Below are 22,177 nucleotides of genomic sequence, written 5' to 3'. Positions count from 1 at the left end.
AAGAGACTGGATTCTCTCATGGCCAATTATGGTTCAGCCCCAGATCCAGCAGCTCAGAATCACACTGGATGTGTGTGTGTGTGCGCATGTGTGTGCATGCCCCAAACTCAGGGGATGGAGGAAGTTTGTGGCATGGCCCTACCCCCCATGGGTGATTTCTCGATTTTCCTCTCTCTGTCTCTCTTTGGCAATTGCATATTTCCCATGGCAAAAACCTAAACATTTCCCCAAAAAGGGAGGGGGATTTCGGACAGGCAGGCACAGAGTGAAGATGGTGTGAAGAGACACAAGGGAAGTCAGCCATTGATGAGTTTAAGAATAGGCTGGGAGCAGATCCTTCCGTCTCTGCTCTCAAAAGGAGCCAACCCTGTCAATATCTTGATCTAGGACTTCTACCTCCAGAAGTGTGATATAATACATTTGGGTTGTGTAGGTAACACAGTTTGTAGTCATTTTTACAGTAGTCCTTGAAAACTAATGTACGGCTACTTGGTAAACCGTTGAAACTTGGTTATGAAATACAGAAGTTTAACATAGGAAGTGCAATCGTCCTAGAGAAAGCAGGAAAATCCAGTTCTCACAACTGTGCAATGCCAGAATGGAACAAGAGTTTTCACATCCTTTTAGTATATAGCTCATGGCTCAAATTTCCTTTTCACTGTTATGCTCCATAGAAGGTTAAATAATGACATTTAAAAAAATGTTGGCAGAGAGCTCATGTGCTTGCCAGAGAGAGAGGGCAAGAAAGAGAGAGAAAATACCTCCATGGGGAATGGTCACACTACGATCTCTTCTCCTCAATTTCTCCCTTGTTTTGGGATTTTGGGCACACACATACATACACCTGGGGTTTCCCAAGTCAGTAGGTTCAGAATTTGAACTGTGAGGTCAGCCACATGGGATCCAACTGCCTTAACCACCAGGCTACAGAGCTAGTCCAATGATGATATTTCTATAGGTAGTTCTAACTCTGTTGCTTGACTTTCAAGACCCTTGGCAATATGGTCATAATGAAACTTTCCACACTTACATCATTTTTTTTTTTTGAGAAGTTTTTGCTATAGGGTGCGTGCACTCACCAGAAAGACACAGAGAGACAGAGAGAGAGAAAGTGAGAAATCACCCCCCGGGGGGGATGGCCACACTGCAATCTCTTCTCCTCCATTGTCCTCTCGGGATCTTGGGCACACACAGACTCGTGCCTGGCATCACACTTATATCTTACTGTAGCTGTTCATTGTCTAGTAAAACTGATACAGCTGTCTCAGAATAGACAGAATTTGACCCTGTTCCTGCCTTTTCTCTCTTCATCTCCCTATTTTAAGTAGTCTTTCTGACATAGGTTGAGGGCTTCTTCCAATGACATCTCTCCAGCACTTCTGAGTTGTCCTTTTGATGGGGATCATGGCCAAGAACAAAACCTTCAGACATACAATTTCCCCAATCAGCAATGAACAGCCTTCAAGATGAGAAAGCTAATGCTGAGAGGATATGAGTGAGTCCCACCAGCTACAGAAATTTACTATAAAAACCTTACACTAGGCATAACAGTCAAGGAGTTTGTGTGAGTGTGTGTGTGTGTGTGTGTGTGTTTAAAATTTTGCCAGAGGGCATGTAGAAAAACAGAAAGAAAGGGAGAGGGAGAAAGCAGCCTCCAGTGGGGCATGATCCCTTCTACTTCATTTCTCCATCTTGCCGGGATTTGGGACATGCTCATACATGCGCCCAACATGCTTACTTTTCTGGGACTTGAACTCCACTATCAGCCATGTGGGATCTGGCCCCCTTAACCATCAGGCTATGGAGCCAGTTCATGGAGTTTTCTAATATCAGCTCAGGAACACAAGACATATGTCATTAAGGAGAAACAGGGGCTTATCTTTTTTTTTTTTAAAAGAATTATTTAACTTTATTTATTTATTGACTTTTAATTTGACCAGAGAGAGAGAGAGAGAAAGTGAGAAAGCAAGCCCTCAGATCCAGGACCCAAACTATGGTCGGCCATGGGGGAGCCCAGTGCCCTTAACCACCATACCACTTGCCAGCCCACAAGAGGCTTATCTTGATTTATGATAAATTCAAGAAATTTAGTTATAGCAAAGAAACAGGCAAATTTCTCATGGAAATTAACTGTCTAAATAAAAATTATACCATTTCATTAGTTTTCCTAAAGTTCATTTATTTATTTATTCCATGAGCAGGAAAGACAAGCATCCCCAATAAGGTCTTCATGCCATGACCCACTCCCAGGGTAAGCAAACCACGAATCATGGTACCTGCATGCCTGACATGTTCACAGAAGTCTTCAGATGTGAACACAAAATCTTCTCCAGTGGATCGGCCTCATAGAACATTGTGTTACTGTTTTGTCACCAGCTGCCCTCCATTTCATTCATTTTTATTAATGATGAGCTGGAGCCTCAAAGTACTACATTATAAATTCGAAATTGTATTTAAATTCATGTTAATGCACAACAAAGTCTTCGCTGGAACTTCCAAAAGTAGCAATATTAAGAAGACGGATGTGAGTAGTTTGACGTGTGACTAACTTCTGTTGCTCTCTCCATCAACTTAATATTAATGGCTGCTCTTAAGTTAACCCAAAATAGTCCACGTTTGCTCTTCTCCTTGGGCCATTCTAAGTATGTCCTTCGTGCCATGAGAGATTTAAGCTTGTGATAGCTGCTAGGAATGGAGTATTGTGGAATGGGTTCCAGCAAGATCAGGATTAAGTTATCAGATCCTGCATGGAAGAGATTGTGGTGGGCAAAGTAGAGCTCATAATGACACCACTCACTCTGGACAAAGTTGGGAGTCAAAACAAAGATGGACTTGTAGCTCTTCTCAATGCAGTTGACGATATTCTCCACGATGCTCTTGCCGGGAACAAAGTTTCTCTCGTGGAGGCAAATCCGTACATCTTCTTTTTCTAGGTTTGGTACCAATTCGTTCTTCACCCAGGCAGAATCATGCCCACTGTATGAAATAAAAGCATGGAACTGGAGAGTTCTTTGGAGTTCCTCTAAGGGCAAGTTCCTGGCTCTGCGCCGGGTCTGGGTCCACTGAAACACCATCCTGAGATACCAGGGTAAGTCCAAGTAGATGCAGAGGAGGGTCATGGTCACAGTCAGCAGCAGCATGGTGGCCCCAACGGTGACAATCAACAGAGCTGTGTTGCAGGATAACTGAGACGGATGGAAGTCCTTCAGTGGAGTGCCCTTATAGCTTTCTGGGTAGTCACACTTGTAAGAATCAGGCCAGTCCTCCACCACCCCTCTTGGTACTTGGCCTATGTTTTTGATAAATTCCCTTAGCTCACATGTACACTGGAATGGGTTGTTCCCTGCCTTGAGTGATCTAATCTTCTGGCAGCTCTGGAAGAAATCAGCTGATGGGTGGGAAACCACGTTATGGTCAAGGATGAGGACAGAAAGGCTGCTGAAGGTACCGCATCCAGGAAGGTCAGCTAAAGAATTGAAAGCAATGTTGAGTTCTTGCAAAGACTCTAGTTGCAGGACTCCTTTAGGAATGCTCTGTATTCTGTTCTTGTGAAGATCAAGTATCTTGATCTTGGGAGGTAAGCAACTGAAAACAGAGTCTGTAAGTACATTTGAAGACATATTTAAATTTAGTAAACTTTTAGTCCAGAAACAAACTTCTTCATTGTCATCATACCTTATAGAATTCTGGCTAATATCTAATTGTTGCAGAGACTTCATCTCTTTGGTCATATGAACTATGTTCGTAAGTTTTTTTAACTGATTTATTCGTAAAATAAATGTCTTCAATTTGGTCAAGCTTCTACAATTTTCAAAAACTGTATCTGTTAAGAGATTATTGGAAAAATCCAAATATAGAAATGGGCTGATTTGGGATGGACAAAGCATGTGAATCATGCGTGTACCAGATACTGTGAAATTTTGGATGTTCATGTTTGAAAAGATTTTATAGATTTTACTTTGTGGAAAATTGAACACATCACTGACCACTTGTTGTATAGACAAGGTCTTCAGAGACGTGTCAAAATAGTTAAAGTCTGTGAAGTCAAGTTGACCTTGTAGCTTCACATTTGAAATGGAGAAATACTCTATGGTTGTATTCCAAATCGACTGGAGGATCTTCATGAAAGAATTCCAAGTTGTTTCGATGTTGTTTAAAGAAAGATTCGACAGCCTCGGATTCCTCTGAAGTTTTGACAGAACATGTAGGAAATGGGAACATTGGTTATCATCTAGCACACATTTGATATTAGACAACTCCAGACTTTCTATAGTGCTGACCGACACATCCAGAATATAATGGAATTCCTTTTCTGTGGGAAAAACAATGTGCAGACTCTCTGTATTAATACCCTGAAGGCTCCCAGGGTCTTCTTTTTTTCCATAAGTTTCTCCTAAGACCAGCAAGAGCTTGCTAATGTTCAAATGAGCAATTGGCAGCATGCTGGATTTCTGTAGCTGTGAAGCGCTCAGTCCCAGAAATTTTAGTTGAAGCATGTTGCCAAACTCCTTGCATATGGGCAGGGCATCAAATGCATTAAACGAAAGGTCTAAGTGCTTGAGGTTCACAGTAGGGTGGCAAGAAAGGCTCCCCAACTTGTTGTGCGATACATCCAAGTATTCCAATTCCTGATTGAATTCAAAAACACTGAGATCAAGATGCTGAATACTATTATGAGAAAGAATCAAAATCCTCAGGTTGGAGAGTGGTAGGAGGACAGAAGTCTGAAGCTCAGATATATAGTTGTGTGACATGTCTAAGGTTGTTGTTTCCAGAGGTAGGTCTTGGGGAATATGGGTGAGATCTGTTTTTGACCTGTTCACTAAAACTTCAGTTTCATTCGACAACTGGATTCTGATCTCAAGTATTACTATGAAGGTAATGATGACATGGAAGATACTCATCATTTTATAACACAAGGCATTTCTGTGAATGAGAAGCTATTCTTCAGAGCGTCCAGGTACAGATGCAGAGCCTTAAAAATACATGCATTAAATGATTATATTAAATTAGGCATGGCTGACTTTAAACACTTTTTATTGACGAGTCATAAGACAAAGGCTACCTTCTTTTGGGTTATGTAACCAGAAACTAGGGAAATACACTCATTGATAAATAATGAAGCTAGCTCTAATCAGGTACGTTTGTTAGTGTGTGTGTTGTGGGTGGTGGTGCTTTAAACAGGGTCTTACCATGTTTTGATCCCCCTTCCTCAGCCTCCCAGATAGCTGGGACCAGATAGGCTCTTATTATGTTGCTCAGGATGGCATGAGGTCATGATCTCCCTATCTCAGCCTCCCAAGCAGCTGAGATTACAGGTGCGCCACCACGCCCAGCTTTTAGGTTGGACCAGGAATCAAACCTGGGCCTCCCATGTGGTGCCAGTCTGTGGAACAGTTGTGAACAGCCCATACCATCACAGCTGGACCTAATCAAATAAATGTTAATATGGCTGGTGTGACAGCTTGAAAGTTGGCCCTCCAAGGCATGTCTACCTCTTCACTACGTCCTAATTCTCAGATGCTAAATGTTACCTTACTTGGAAAAAGGGGTTTTGCAGAGATGATTAATGTCATAGATCTTGAGATGGGGAAATCATCTTGGATTATCCAAGCGGTCCCTAAATCCAAATGACAAATATCCTTTTACAAGAAAGAGAGGGTCATGGCAAGCCTGTGGCCTGATAGTTAAGTAGGTTGTATCCCACATGACTGACTCAACAGTTTGAGCTGCAGACCTGGCAGCCTGAGAAGGATGCCAGGCATAGGTGTGTGCATGCCCACAATCTCCAAAGGAGGAAGACGAGGAGAAGAGATCGTGGTGTGATTTGCCCCATGTAGAGTATGGAGAGTGTGTTCTCACTTTCTCTCTCTCTTTCTCTCTCTCTCTCTCCTTCCCTCCTTGGTGAGTACTTGCATCCTCTGGCAAATTTTTAAAAAGAGAGAGAGAGAGAGGTGGGGGGGGCAAGAGAATATTTGAAAAAAAGACAAGAGAGACAGAGACTCAGAAGAGAAAGCCATATGAAGATGAAGGCAGAGATCGGAGTGTGCAGAAAAGGGCAAGGGATGCTAGTAGCCTCCAGAGGTTGGAGGTGGCTCTGGAGAGATTGTGCCTCTGTGACACCTTGGTTTGGGGCGCTTTCTGGCCTCTAGAACTATGAGGAAATAAATGTCTGTTGTTTTAAGCATCCAAGCATTTATGATCATTTTGTTTTAGCATTCATAGAAAACTATTAGTCTCAACCTCCCAAGATCATTTAGAAATCTGGTTAGGAGTCAACTAGTGAACTGTCATTCTCAATATGTCTCCCCTCACGACTTTCCTTTTTTCTTTTAGAGAGATTTTTGTTATAGGGCACAGGTGCTCACCAGAGAGACAGAAAGAGATAGACAGAAAATGAGAAATCACCCCCTAGGGAGGATGGTCACACTGCAATCTCTTCTCCTCCAGTCTCCTCTCAGGATTTTGGGCACACACACACATGTACCCAGGCATGAGTTGTTAAGCTGTTGTGTTCAGGACTTGAACCTCAGTTGACTACATGGCAGTTCAGTGACATAACCATTATGCCATCTGCTGGTCCCTCCTCATGATTTTCTTTTTTTTATAAACTAATTTTTAAAAATTATTTTACTTAACTTTATTTATTTATTTATTATTTATTTATTTATTTATTTATTTATTTATTTATATTTGAACAGAGAGGGGCAGAGCGAAAGAGAGACAGAGAGAGAAAAAGAGGTTAACTGAGAAAGCAACCTCGTTTCCATCTCAGAACACTTGGATCCACCTTTTCCTTGGCCAGGAATGCGCTTTCCCCAGATCTTCCTGTAGGTTCCTCATCCTCTTCATTCTGATTTCTATCCAGTGTCATCTTCTCAAAAAGGCCTCCGCTAACTAATCAATGAAACATAGCCATCGCCTCATGCCATCCCATACCTACATCTTATCTTTCTTTATTTTTCTACATAGAACTTACTACTGCCTGGAATTAAAGGTAGTCATTTATTTATTTTCTGTCTCCCTACTAAATAACAAACACTTTTTTTTTGGAGAGGTTTTTGTCTGAAGACCAGTGAAGAGGCCAATGTTCATAGACAGAGCAAAGGGAGAGGGGTCAGGACTGATCACACAGAGCCTCTTGGGTATTTCCACTTAGCAATGTACTAATGGACTAAGACAATAACCCTGGGTTACAAAAGTTCCTCAAGTTAGATACACAAACTTATCTTGTTTCCGGAACTTTCCTGGGACTTACTGTTTTATAGAGGTGCCCAAAGAGCCTATGTTATTTAGATTTTTTCCCCCCTAATATAGAAGAGTGCTTTGTACTCACACCCATTGTCAGCATTCACAAAGACTGAGCAAAGAAGACAACACAGACACTAAAATTCACGTTAAAAAAGTAAAGGTGAGGGACCAGCAGTTAGCATAATGGCTATGTCACTGGACTCCCATGTAATCGACCGTGGTTTGAGTCCCGGACCAGGCGGCTTAAACTCACGCCAGGTGCGTGTGCATGCGTGCCCAAGATCCTGGGAGGAGAATGGAGGAGAAGGGATTGCAGCGTGGCCATCACCCCTGGGGGGTGATTTCTCGCTTTCTATCTCTCTGTCTCTCTCTGTCTGTCTGGTGGGCGCACGCACCCTATAGCGAAAACCTCTCCAAAAAAGAAAAAAAAAAAAGTAAAGGTGGCTTTTCAATGACATCACTTGTGTTCTGGAGAAAGACTCAGAAATTTCCCAATTCCTCTTTTCCATCTTTCTGAAAGAACTACCCATCCAAGGAGCAATACTTACACAGGTATTATGGAATTAGTACGCCACCACCCACACCCCAAACTCATATGTTGAAATGTTAACCCTCAGTGTGATGGTATTAGGAGGTGAGCCTTTGGGAGATGAGTGGGTCATGAGGGTGGAACCCTCCTGAGTGGAATTAGTGCCTTGTAAGAGGGACCCCAAAGAGCTCTCTGGCTCTTTTTCCACCACGTGAAGATAGAAGAAGAAAGCTGAGATCTGTAACCTAGAAGAGGCCCTCCCCTGAAGCCATGTTATCACCCTCGCCTTGGGCATCCAGCCTCCAAAACTATGAGAACTGAATTTCTGTGGTTTATAAGCCACTCAGTCTGCGGTACTTCACATAGCAGCCCAAACTGACTAAGACCAAGGGAATGAAAATAATACTCAACTACTGCCTGGACCAGTGCCTAGTATCTCAGGGTAGAACTATCTCTTACAAGCTGGGTCAAAATAAGATGGTTTTGGGCCCAGCAGATAGCATAATGGCTATGTCGCTGGACTCCCATGTAGTTGACCATGGTTTGAGTCCTGGATCTGGTGGCTTAAACTCATGCCGGGCACATGTGCGTGTGTGCCCAAGGTCCCAAGAGGAGAACGGAGGAGAAGGGATTGAGGCATAGCCATTCCTCCCCGGGGGGTGATTTCTCACCTTCTGTCTTTCTGTTTCTCTCTGGTGAGCACATGTGCCCTATAGCAAAAAAAAAAAAAAAAGCCTCTAAAAAGAAAAGAAGAAAATTAAAATATTGTACACTTGAAGGATCTACTCAGTTGTTCCATTTGATAATCTGTAGTAATTTACAGGATCATAAGTGTTTATATACCAAACTTGCTAAATCCATGAAAATTAATGTCTCTACTCTTCACACTGGTCTTTTTAAATCTAATTTTCCCCTGTACGGTACATGCACTCAGCAGAGAGAGGAAAGTGAGAAATCACCTCAGGAGGAATGGCCATGCTGCAATCCCTTCTCCTCCATTCTACCCTCTGGATTTTGGGCATGCACACACACTCACCTGGCATGTTTTTCAATCTGCCAGGTCCAGGACTTAAATGATGCAGTCAGCCACGTGGGATCCAGGTTTTCTGCTGACCCAATGTAAAACTTTTAATGATGATCATCAAAACTTATCTAATTAGGGGAACCAGCAGTTAGCGTAATGGCTATGTCGCTGGACTCCCACGTAGTCGACCGCGGTTCGTGTCCTGGACCCGGTGGCTTAAAACTCACACCGGGCGCGTGTGCGTGTGTGCCCAAGATCCCGAGAGGAGAATGGAGGAGAAGGGATTGCGGCGTAACCATCCCCCCTGGGGGGTGATTTCTCGCTTTCTGTCTCTATGTCTCTCTCTGTCTGTCTGGCGAGCGCACGCGCCCTACAGTGAAAATCTCTCCAAAAAAAAAAAAAAAACTTATCTAATTAGAATCCCAAAACTATTTTACTGCCAAATAAAATTATGACTTACTAAGTTGAACAGTATAACGATGCTGTAATGTGAGAGCATAAAATACTTCTAGGTATGGTTTACGTGCCTTTGTGCGATTTGATAGCTTTAGTCTCAGATGATATGAAATGAGTCATTACATTTGAATTGTCTTTATTGGGAGACTTTGGGTGCATCATTTCAGAACTTTGGTCTCTGTGAATAACACTCACAAGATCAATCTTGCCCATTAATAATGCTAAATTCCTGAAAATATTTCTTAAGCATCTTCTCTGCACCAGACCAGTTAGCTATTAACCACAGGTTGAAAGGATTGGAACTAGTTCAACAGCTTTTCGATGTTGTTTTCCCCAGAGTTTTCTGAACGTTTGCTTTTTATTATAAAGTTGTATTTACTTTCAAGTCTTTTGCCCAAATTGGTAGTAGCTCGGAAACCATTTTTGAAACCTGTAATTCCACCTGATCCCCAGAAAAGTTTCTGTAGTCTGAGCAAACAGAAAAAAAATAACTAGTAGGAACAGTCCAGAAGAAAAACTAAAATTAACCTGTCTGTGAAAACAGAGCAGTCATGCAGGCTGCTGCCTCGAGAGGCCACTGATTTTTTTTTTTTTAAGAATTATTTTATTTAACTTTATTATTTATTTATTTATTCATTTATTTATTTCAATTTTTACCAGAGAGGGAGAGAGTGAGAAAGCAAGCCTCCAGGTCCAGAATTCCAACCGGGGTTGGCCATGTGGGAATCCAGCATCTTTAACCACCACACCACCTGCCAGCCGAGGCCATTGACTTTTATCTCCTTAATATTTTCACCTTAGGGACCAGCAGTTAGCGTAATGGCTATGTCACTGGACTCCCACGTAGTCAACCACAGTTCACGTCCCAGACCCGGTGCATTAAACTCATGCCGGGCACGTGTGTATGCGTGCCCAAGATCCTGAGAGGAGAATGGAGGAGAAGGGATTGCGGTGTGGCCATCCCCCCTGGGGGGTGATTTCTTACTTTCTGTCTCTCTTGTCTCTCTCTGTCTGGCTGGCGAGCGCACGCGCCCTATAGAAAAACCTCTCCAAAAAAAATTTTTTTTCACCTTACAGTAAATGGAATGGGGACAGGGGAGAGCAACGTCAATAGAAAACAATACCTAGCAGCTCTTGTAAGAAAACCGGGAGATGCCCCTGATCCCATCATTCCCTAACTCAAAAACTTGAAAACAAGTCATGTGTAAAATGTCATTCAAGGGAAAAAAAACACAAAACCTTCCTCTGACTTAGGACCAGTGGCTGATAAACAAATGCTAGTTCAAACCACACAGTCAGTATACATAAAAAGATAATCTAGAAAAACACCTGGGGCCCAGCCATAGAGACGTCTAAGATTTCTGTACCCAACAACTAGCTGTATCATTACTTTCTCTTACAAAAAACGAGATCTTGCTTACCAGGACAGCCTGCTCGTCTGCTCTGCTGGGCAGTCTGAAGGCAGTTCAGAACTTCCTTGAACATTTATTTCGCTGCAATCACATTAATGTTGTGGGTTGAGGGGGGTGGGAGCGGGGAAGCTCTTCTGTGCCATCTGCTGATTTTCACCAGAATTACACTGCACAGTGAGTATGAGCTTACTTTCTCTTATTCATGTTTAGAACAGGTCTCAAAGGTTTTTTTTTTTTCCCTAAATTTTAATTTTATTTATTATTATGATTAATTATTATTATTTTTAATTTTGCTATAGAACATGCAAACTCACCAGAGAGACAGAGAGAGAGAGATAGTGAGAAAACAAAGGTCCAGGACTCGAACCACGGTCCGCCATGTGGGAGTCCAGCACCTTCACCACCATGCCACTGGCTAGCCTGGTCAATTGATTATTAAAAGAGAATCATATCAGGTCAGCCAGTGTCATGATGGTTAAGGTGGCTGGATCCCACATAACTGGCTACAGGGTTCGAGTCTCAGACCTGGCAGCTGGAAAAATGCCAGGTGCGTGTACTTGTGTGTCCAAAATGCTGAGGAGAAGGGATTGTGATGTGGCCATTCCTCCTGGAGGTGCTTTCTCACTTTCCCTCTTTCTCTTTCTCTTTCTACAATAAACGTACACACCCTATGCCAAATTAAAGAAAAGATAGAATCGTGTCTGTAATTTCATTTTTCACTACAGCCAGCTCCCTGCTGTGTGCTCTGATGACGTGATGGAGGTGACAGCAATAACCCACAGATCCCCAGTGGCTGGCTTCAAAATACTATCATTGTGGCCGTGCTGGGGGAAGTGAGAGTGTGGTCTGGTGTGTTTCACCTGTTGTGCCCTTTTTCTTGCCTTTTGGTTAAGATCTGGGTATATTTCACCTACTCTGACTTTTCTTCCTGGTTCATTATTAAAGGTGCCTAAGAACAGAGACAAGGACGGATCAAGAGAGTCGAGTTTTGCTAAAGCACATTTCTGAAGACGGAAGATAACTCATGTACCAATTATAGAATAGACATTAATCATGTCTGATTTTTGCACCCCCTCCAGAGCCTCAGTGTTCATATGTTCAGAATTTTTCAAACTTTCATCAAATTATGATTTTTTGACAAGTTTTTGCTATAGGGCATGTGCACTCGCCAGAAAGAGAGACAGAGAGACAGAAAGTGAGAAATCACCCCCCAGGGGGGATGGCCACACCGCAATCCCTTCTCCTCCATTCTCCTCTCAGGATCCTGGGCACACAGGCATATGTACCAGGTGTGAATTTAAGCCACCGGGTCCAGGACTTGAACCGTGGTTGACTACATGAGAATCCAGTGATATAACCATTATGCCATCTGCTGGTCCCCCAAAATATGTTTTTTTTTCTAAACTTTGTATGATAAACATGCAATCTAAGACTCTCTGTTCTCAAACAGGGTCCAAGACACTTTCTCTGGGCTAACTGTCGCATATTCAAGGATAACTTGGTATCTATCTTAATAGCTCCACTCCTGTTTTTTCAAATAATGATGACAAAAATAGCCGTCAGACTAATAGTCATTTGCCTAACAAATGGGCAAATGAAGCTAAGGGACGCCAACTGTCTGCCTTTGAACTCAGCCTAATATGCATGGGGTCTACTGATAAACCGAAGTGAGGACTACGGAAACTTTCCTTCTTTTCCCTCCACAATTCTCTGCTGTAATCAAGTTTATTTTTAACACACAGAGAGCAACGCTTGACTTCCCTAAATTAATGATCTTGGTATTCATTTGGACTCTTCCTATTCTCTCTTCCTCTGTTTCCCCCAGCTCAGAATTTGTTTAACAGGGGAACTACATCTACAAATGTTTCTAAAACTGAAAGAATGAGCGCGCCTTGCCCTGCATGCCTGTCATTTCTACCTCAGACCCATCGCTGGAGATTCTTGAATTCTTCTTTCAGTAAGAATTTAGCTGCCAGCTCCCATAGACTTTGACTTTGTGAACACAGGTCTAGAACGTAACGCCAGGGACGCAAAATAGTAAGCCAAACACTTTAGCAATTGCTTTTCCTCCCCGTTGGCCAGTGAGTAAGCACTGAGCCTGCATTTCCAATCAGGCATAGCTATGCACTGATAAGCCACACTCTCAAGGAAAACTTGAATTCTCAGAGACTACGGCTTCTTTATAAACTTTGTAATACTTAATCCAGCATATATCTTAACATGCAATGAATATAAAATATTATTAACAATTTATTTTATACTTTATTCATACAAAGTCTTCAAAATCGGGCCAGTGAGTGGCATGGAGGTTAAGGCCACTCGATCCCATGTGGCTCACTGGGAGGTTGGAGTTCCAGATCAGTGGCTTGAAAATCATGCTAAGGATATGTGTGTGCATGCCCAAAATCTTGAGAGGAGAATGGAGAAGGGATTGCAGTGTGGCCATTCAGAAATCAGCAGAGTCTTTCCCTTCTCTCTCTCTCTGTCTCTCTGTCTCTCTGGCTATCACATGCACCCTATAACAAAAACTAATAACAAACAAATGCAAAACAAAGTCTTCAAAATCCAGTGTGTGTTCTACAGCTATAGCATGTGTCAGCTGGGTTACCTGCATCTCAAGGGCTCAGTGGTTGTGTGTGGTAGTGGCTACCATATTGGACAAGGTAGGGTAGAAAAAGTTATCATAGCTGTGCAAATAAACACAAGCCTAAGTCCCGTTACCGATCCCTTCTCCTCCATCCTCCTCTCAGGATCTTGAGCACACATGCACACACATCCAGCATGGTTTTCAAGTCGCTAGATCTGGGATTTGAACCTCAGAGTCGGTCATGTGGGATCCAGTGCCTAAACCACCATGCCTCCTGCTGACCCAGGTTGTTCATCTTTTTAATCATAGAGTTATAAGAGTTCTTTATACATTTTAGACACAGATTCCTTACCAGATTCATGATTTACAAAAATTTCCCATGGGGGTGTTAGTCCTTTTACATTTTTTATGTCATTTGAAGCAGAAAGATTTTCTTTTCTTTTTTTTTTTTTTTTTTTTTTTTTTTTGTGGGGGGTTTTGCTTTTGGCGGGGTGCCACTCTCCAGAAAGATAGAGAGAGACAGAGAGGTAGAAAGCGAGAAATCACCCCCCAGGAGGATGGCCATGCCACAATCCCTTCTCCTCCATTCTCCTCCTGGGATCTTGGGCATGCACGCACATGCACCCAGCATGGGTTTAAGCCACCGGGTCCGGGACTCAAACTGCAGTCAACTACATGAGAGCACAATGATGTAGCCGTTACACCATCTACTGGTCCCATGTTTGCCTTTTTTTATATCAAGGTGTTTTTTTTTTTTTAATTGTACATTCTCTTTTATTCTATTGACATATTTAACCTCTGTCAAACACCTCCCCCCATTGTTTACTTTTTCATCTTGCGTCCTTTCAAACCAATAAATGCATTCTGTTTTTGCTTGTTTGTTTAGTTAGTAAGTTAGTTCTCCCATGTGTAGAGAGACAGGTATCCCAACAGGGTCTCTGTGCCATAATCCACCTCCAGTCTCAGCCAGCCCGGGTCACAGGTACACATGTGCTCTCAGCATAGTCAGAGAGGTCCTGGGGTGTGACCCGAGACCCTTTACCATGGAGTCCAGTTGTATCATTGCTGTGCCACCACCTGGACCCTGAACCCTACACTCATTTTTATATGAATAAGTACGTTACTTTTTTTTTATTTAAAAATGTCGTTTTTTTTTTTTTTTTTTTTTTTTTGGTCATAACTGTCTTTCAGCTGTTGCTGGTAAATTAAGTATTTTTTTAAAAATCTGATTTGTAGCATCTGCACTATACATAGTCCCACGCCAGCTGGTTTTTAGCTACCAACTGACCTGCTTACAAAATTCCTGAAGAGGTGACAATTGGCTGTCACAAGTGTATACAAGCCAGCTCCAGCACAAGACTGCTATACTGCTGTTAGGTCTAGAAAGTTCTTGTCCATTAACAAAGTCAATAAACATACGTGTAACATATATCTCTCTAACATAGTTTAATAATTATTTATTATTGAAATAAAATCCTTATTAAAGAAAAATCAGAAATTATAAATAAATAAAATACAAAAATTAAATCAACAATCATTTTTTTAAACTTTATTTATTATTATTATCATTATTTTCCAGTTTGATCAGAGAGACACAGAGAGAGAGGAAGTGAAAAAGCAAGCCACCAGGTCCGAGATTTGAACCGTGGTCAGCCATGTGGGAGTCCAGCGCCTTTAACCACCATGCCACTTGCCGGCCCCAATCAACAATCATTTTAACACAGAGAAATACATCAATACCATTTTTGTAGCAACCATGCAGAATTTGTTATGCATGCATACATTTCCTGTTTTTGTCACAAAATTGCTATTCAGGCTTATAATGATTTACCTGCTTACACACAGGCAAGCACATATGTACACACACACACGCGCGCACACACACACACTCAGATAGCATCCTACTATGTATATCATTTTGTAATCCATTTTTCTTAATCCATAATGCATAAAAATATTTTTTCATGCCAGTAAATATCCATCTACAATTTCATTGTAATTGGCTCAACATATTCTATTTTATTTATAATGCATTTTTAAATATTTTAATTTACAGTGTATTTACCCACCTTTCTATTGTTGAGTATTTAGATTGCTTCTAGGTTTTACTATTATAAACAACTCTACAATGAACAACAAAACGTCCTTGAACCGTGTATGACTAATTACGTTCTTAATATATGTTTCACAGAGCGGCTTTTCTGAGTCAATGGACATAAATCTATACCATTATTCTTTGCCTTTTCTCTTGTTACTGATGTGTCTTATTTTTTTTCTCCAGAGGGCATGTGAAGTTTGTGAGCTCACTAGAGACAGACACAGAGAGAGAAAGAAGGAAAGTGAGAAACTATCCCCTAGGGAGGATGGCCAAGTCTCAATACCTTCTCGGATCCTCTCAGGATTTTGAGCACACACACACATGCACCTGGCATGTTTTTCAAGCTGCCAGGTCTAGGACCCCAACTACACAATCAACCAAGTAGGAATCTAGCTGCCTCAATCTCTGTCCCATCTACTGGCCTGTGATACATCCTTTTTATTGATTATTTATCCCACATTTTGGAAAGTTTTTTTTTTGTCAGATCGTTCATCAGTTATGTAATTTAATAGTGTAGCAACAATTTTGGTTTCTCTTCCTGTCTATGGGTTCTGCTTATTATGCAACAGGGTGTTGGCTGGAGCTCTTGACTTAGGTCTAAAATTGAGGACAAGGAAGTGGCAGTGCATATGCAGAAGAAACATGCCAATGCCTGGGGCCAGGCACTTCCCCTGGGGCATTCTAAGAAGCAGTTGAACCATAGCGCCATCCCCCATCACTCCACGTTTTTTGGTCCACTTACAAATGCTGGGGAGGGCAGTGTGAGAGTCAACTCCATCAGAACACCAGTGCTTATCACGTAGACCTATACTCTGCCCCCTCTTCTTCTGAGACAGCTGACATCTCTTTTCCAAGTCAAGTAAAGAGGACATGCCTGTAGACTCACTCACAGAGACCAAAAAGATGAAGTATCTCTTCCTCAAAAGGCTATTTGCTTTGATGTAGAAATCTGCAACATCCACTATGGAATACTACTTGGACATAAGAAACAAGGAGAACTTGGCATCTGATAGAAAGTCGATGAATATGGAAGATTTAATACTGAGTGAAGTAAGCCAGACTGTGAAAGAGAAGCATCGTATATCCCCTCATTTAACATATACTGAATGTCTGTACTCTATAACAGAAACTGAAAGAGGGGAAGGTATAAAAGCATGAAGAGCAACTGTGGGTACTAGAGACAGGGTAGGAAGAAGGTGGCAGTAGGGGGTGGGAGAGAGGGAATCAGAAAGAAATTAAAAAAAAAAAAAGGAAAGCAAAATATCTCACAAATGCAAAAGTGTAAATTTATGTGTTAAGGATGACCTGTACATGTGGGGAGCCAAAGAGGAGATGTGAGAAACATGCAAGACGTGACCACCAGAATAAGACCGGGGTCTTTATCCAGACATGGCCTTGGGTGGCTGGATTGTTCCGAGCAGAATGTCTTGGGATGGTTTTGAACTGAATATTCCAAAGTATTGTTATAACAACCTGATAAATTCAGTAAGGACTTAAAACCTTACATCACAGAAGTCTCTGGAGTGTGTATTAATACTAGCAATAAAGTACACTCGAGGCTGACCAGTATTGACTGGCAGTCCTCCCATTTCTATCTTGTCTTCTTGTCTTTCTTTAATCCTCACTCCCCAACTCAGGAACTGTTCACCGTCGGCAGGTCCGACATGTACACTAATATCTTTGACTGGACTAATATGCAGTGTATTCATGCTAAGAAGATTCATTTTGTATGCTGCAAAATGTACAATGATGAAATGTAAATAAAAACACACACACACAAAAATTTTAATGAATTAATTTTTAAAAAGAAATGAAGTGAGAGCAAAGAAAGGTAGGAAGGAAGGTGCAGGATCACCCTACGGGAGTTGTCCCTCTCTGAGTGGTCTTAGATAATGTCACAAGTACCCCCTAGAGTTCAGGATTTTAAGCTAACAGAGGGACTGGTGTCTCCTGTGGAGATATCTATTGGAATAACCTTTGCTAATAGGCAATTAGTGGCTATGGTATCATTTCCACATCAGCTTCTCTTGGTTAACAACACTCAGAGAAGGAGGACTTTGTTAATTCCCATGACTCCATGCCAAGGAGAACAGAAGCAAAGAAGAGAAGAGTTATGGGACAGGAACAGTTGCCAGCTTGAGCCTTTGAATAACTTTGTGGAATAGAGCTGGTACCAACCCAAGACCTCCTGACCATATTTGACCTATTGTTTGATCAAGAAATAAGCTTCTGTCTCATAGACGTCCCTTCATTTGAGGTCTCCCTGTCTTCCACCTTAGCCTGTACCTTAATCAACAGGGTTATGGAAAAGATTCTCTGTCTTCCTATGGCTTATTCCTGATTTCCACATCAGAAGAGTTAGGCCTGGGAAGGGAAGGAAGTGTGTATCCCAGGAAAATCAAACCTACACCAGTATGTATGTCAAGGTTGAGCTGGAAGCCTAGTCTATGATGTGGAGAAAGTGGAGAGTACAGTTTTTAAACTAGATTGCAGTATTAATACCTCAGGAGGGCTGGAAAAGTATGAAAACTGTCCAAGATTGTAGGGAGCAGCCACATCTGGACAAAACACTAGTGATCTTTAAAAGTAGATATGGTCGTAGTGCTGATGCTGGGTAAGCCAGAGAGGGCGAGGGGAGGCTTGTTTAAAACTACAGAATGCGAGGGACCAGCAGTTGGTGTAATGGCTATGTCACTGGACTCCCATGTAGCAGACCATGGTTCGAGTCCTGGACCTGGTGGCTTAAACTCACGCTGGGCACGTGTGCGTGCAACTCTATAACAGAAACTGAAAGAGGGAAAGGTATAAAAGCATGAAGAGCAACTGTGGGTACTAGAGACAGGGTAGGAAGAAGGTGGCAGTAGGGGGTGGGAGAGAGGGAATCAGAAAGAAATTAAAAAAAAAAAAAGGAAAGCAAAATATCTCACAAATGCAAAAGTGTAAATTTATGTGTTAAGGATGACCTGTACATGTGGGGAGCCAAAGAGGAGATGTGAGAAACATGCAAGACGTGACCACCAGAATAAGACCGGGGTCTTTATCCAGACATGGCCTTGGGTGGCTGGATTGTTCCGAGCAGAATGTCTTGGGATGGTTTTGAACTGAATATTCCAAAGTATTGTTATAACAACCTGATAAATTCAGTAAGGACTTAAAACCTTACATCACAGAAGTCTCTGGAGTGTGTATTAATACTAGCAATAAAGTACACTCGAGGCTGACCAGTATTGACTGGCAGTCCTCCCATTTCTATCTTGTCTTCTTGTCTTTCTTTAATCCTCACTCCCCAACTCAGGAACTGTTCACCGTCGGCAGGTCCGACATGTACACTAATATCTTTGACTGGACTAATATGCAGTGTATTCATGCTAAGAAGATTCATTTTGTATGCTGCAAAATGTACAATGATGAAATGTAAATAAAAACACACACACACAAAAATTTTAATGAATTAATTTTTAAAAAGAAATGAAGTGAGAGCAAAGAAAGGTAGGAAGGAAGGTGCAGGATCACCCTACGGGAGTTGTCCCTCTCTGAGTGGTCTTAGATAATGTCACAAGTACCCCCTAGAGTTCAGGATTTTAAGCTAACAGAGGGACTGGTGTCTCCTGTGGAGATATCTATTGGAATAACCTTTGCTAATAGGCAATTAGTGGCTATGGTATCATTTCCACATCAGCTTCTCTTGGTTAACAACACTCAGAGAAGGAGGACTTTGTTAATTCCCATGACTCCATGTCAAGGAGAACAGAAGCAAAGAAGAGAAGAGTTATGGGACAGGAACAGTTGCCAGCTTGAGCCTTTGAATAACTTTGTGGAATAGAGCTGGTACCAACCCAAGACCTCCTGACCATATTTGACCTATTGTTTGATCAAGAAATAAGCTTCTGTCTCATAGACGTCCCTTCATTTGAGGTCTCCCTGTCTTCCACCTTAGTCTGTACCTTAATCAACAGGGTTATGGAAAAGATTCTCTGTCTTCCTATGGCTTATTCCTGATTTCCACATCAGAAGAGTTAGGCCTGGGAAGGGAAGGAAGTGTGTATCCCAGGAAAATCAAACCTACACCAGTATGTATGTCAAGGTTGAGCTGGAAGCCTAGTCTATGATGTGGAGAAAGTGGAGAGTACAGTTTTTAAACTAGATTGCAGTATTAATACCTCAGGAGGGCTGGAAAAGTATGAAAACTGTCCAAGATTGTAGGGAGCAGCCACATCTGGACAAAACACTAGTGATCTTTAAAAGTAGATATGGTCGTAGTGCTGATGCTGTGTAAGCCAGAGAGGGCGAGGGGAGGCTTGTTTAAAACTACAGAATGCGAGGGACCAGCAGTTGGTGTAATGGCTATGTCACTGTACTCCCATGTAGCAGACCATGGTTCGAGTCCTGGACCTGGTGGCTTAAACTCACGCTGGGCACGTGTGCGTGCATACCCAAGATCCCGAGAGGAGAATGGAGGAGAAGGGATTGCGGTGTGGCCATCCCCCCTGGGGGGCGATTTCTCACTTTCTATCTTTCTGTCTCTCTCTTTCTGGCGAGCACATGCACCCTATAGCAAAAAACTCTCCAAGAGTAAATAAATAAATTTTTTAAAAAACTATGGAATGTGAGAGTCTCCACAGCTGCTGTTGACACCTGGCTTTACCCTCAGCTTCTCCCTCCCCCATCGCTCTATAAAATAAACCTGGGACCGGCTCAGTGCCGCAGAGATCTCCATTGGAGATACTCAGACCGCCTGATTCCCACTTTTCTCCACTTGTCTGTCTTTCTGTTCTTTCCAAATCCACTGCCCCTTCTTCTTGGAGGCCACATCTTCTTACCTCGCAGTCGAGGCACATGATGTAACTAAGAGATGAGAAATAAATCATTCCTGAATCCAGCTGATGGAGTAACTGGAGAAAAAAGAAAACTACTTCCTATTCAGACTTGACTCTGTTGAGATTCCTCCTAAACTAACTGTAAGTACAAATCCTTGGGAAGTCCCTGTGGTTTTTAGAAATCCCCTTGCATCCCTTTCACTGCCTGTATTTTATGCGGATTTCTTACTAATCAAGTCAATCTTCCAAACTCTAGATAGAAACCCTTCCTCTTTTGCTAGTATTGTTTACTGTGTCCTCTTTTTTTTTTTTAAGAACTATTTATTTAATTTTATTTATTTTAATTTGACCATAGAGAGACAGAGAGAGAGAGACGGAAATTGAGAAAGCAAGCCACCAGGTCCAGGACTTGAACCGCGGTCGGCCATGTGGGAATGTCCAGTGCCTTAACCACCACGCCACCTGCTGGTCCCTACTGTGTCCTCTTGAAAACTCACACACTCTTCCCATTCAGATCACAGTCCCTCAGCCACTATTTCTTTCCTAGTCTCTCACTGCCATCTTGTTCTATTTTTGTCTCTCTCTCTCCATTCTTTATCTTTATCTTTTTCCATTCATGATGAAGCACAAGCACATGAGAGTGAGAGAAGGAGAGACTCTCTCAGGGTCTGGTCACACCATGATCCTCCTCATCTAGTCCTCCAGCCCATTAAATCTTGAGCACTTATGTGTGTTAGGCTGACTGGACCAAGGACTCGAACCACAGGAATCCCCATAGTCATGTGAGATTTGGCTTCTCTTGAGCGTGTTACAGCTGCGCCACGAAGCCAGCCCATTACTCTCCCTTCTTTGTTCCTCTGACTTCTCAAGCAGCTTCTTTTAGATTCTCCTCCCAAGATAGCATTTTCTTTTTGATTCTTTTTCTTTCTTTTTTCTTTTTTTTCTATAAATAATTATTTTATTTAACTTTATTTATTTATTTTAATTTGACCAGGGAGAGAGAGAGAGGAAGAGAGAAAGCCACCAGGTCCAGGACTCGAACCGCAGTCGGCCATGTGGGAGTCCAGCATCCCCAACCACCACACTGCCTGCTGAGCCCTCTTTTTTATTTTATTTTATTTTATTTTTTTGAGAGAGATTTTTGTTATAGGGCATGAGTGTTCACCAGACAGACAGAGAGAGACAGAAAGCAAGAAATCACCCCCCAAGGGGGGTGGCCATGCCATAATCCTTTCTCCTCTATTGTCCTCTTGGGATTTGGGGCATGCATGCACACATGCCCAGCGTGAGTTTTAAGCCACCAGGTCCAGGATTCGAACTGCGGTCGACTATGTGTGAGTCCAGTGATGTAACCATTATGCCAACTGCTGGTCCCTGAGATAGCATTTTCTTTTCTGCTGCCGCATTCTTGTAAGTTCTCAGGCCATTAGAGACAGTTCTGCCAACACTCCCCAGTTCATTCTGGAATCTCAGAATGTGACATTTCCTTGAAACAAGTGGTGCATTAACTGGCTGGCTTCTTGCAATAACCCCCTCAACCCACACCCCGGAAATATACCTCTACCCCATAACTTCTGACTTGGTACAATAGGCTGTCCTGTTGTCTAAGGTCCCGTCATGACAACCCAAGCCCAGCTTCCTTTCCATGGGCTATTGTCAGCATGGCCCACAGGAAATTCACGTACTTTCACCATGCCAGTAGTGGAAGGAAGGTTGCAACCACTGCTTCCCTTCGCTCATCCTGCCATTTGGGGTTACCAAGCCAACTGTCTCCAAGTCAGAAGCGCTCATATAGTCATTCAACAAATATATTTCTCTCTCTCTCTCTTTGTAGCCAAGTGTGGTGTTTTAGACAGGGTTTTACTCTGTTGCAATCCTCCTGTCTCAGCCTCCTGAGTATCTGGGCTTATGGCACTTGCCACTGTTCCTGGATTTTCAGACTGGGTCAAGAATTGAACCTAGGGGGGCTGGCAGGTGGCGTCATGGTTAAGGGTATTGGACTC

General features: G+C 42.3%; 1 protein-coding gene across 1 annotated transcript; it reads right to left on the bottom strand.

Moving 5' to 3' along the window:
• Nucleotides 1-2,162: 2,162 nt before the first annotated feature.
• TLR1 (toll like receptor 1) lies at nt 2,163-10,739 on the bottom strand. Its single transcript, XM_006169244.3, has 2 exons — nt 10,682-10,739; nt 2,163-4,975 (listed from the first exon to the last, which is right to left on the bottom strand). The coding sequence occupies exon 2, from the start codon at nt 4,905-4,907 to the stop codon at nt 2,511-2,513; it is 2,397 nt and encodes a 798-aa protein (XP_006169306.1). The 5' UTR covers nt 4,908-4,975; nt 10,682-10,739; the 3' UTR covers nt 2,163-2,510.
• Nucleotides 10,740-22,177: the final 11,438 nt, after the last annotated feature.

The sequence above is a fragment of the Tupaia chinensis genome, unplaced genomic scaffold (genome assembly GCF_000334495.1).
Source record: "Tupaia chinensis unplaced genomic scaffold, TupChi_1.0 Scaffold146907_1, whole genome shotgun sequence".
In the NCBI taxonomy this organism is placed as follows: domain Eukaryota; kingdom Metazoa; phylum Chordata; class Mammalia; order Scandentia; family Tupaiidae; genus Tupaia; species Tupaia belangeri.
Note: the sequence above shows the minus strand (reverse complement) of the source record. Positions and strands in the feature narration are given on the sequence as shown.

What these genes read in the sequence shown, in the direction of transcription:
- TLR1 (XM_006169244.3), bottom strand. Translation starts at nt 4,907, where the DNA reads ATGATGAGTATCTTCCATGTCATCATTACCTTCATAGTAATACTTGAG.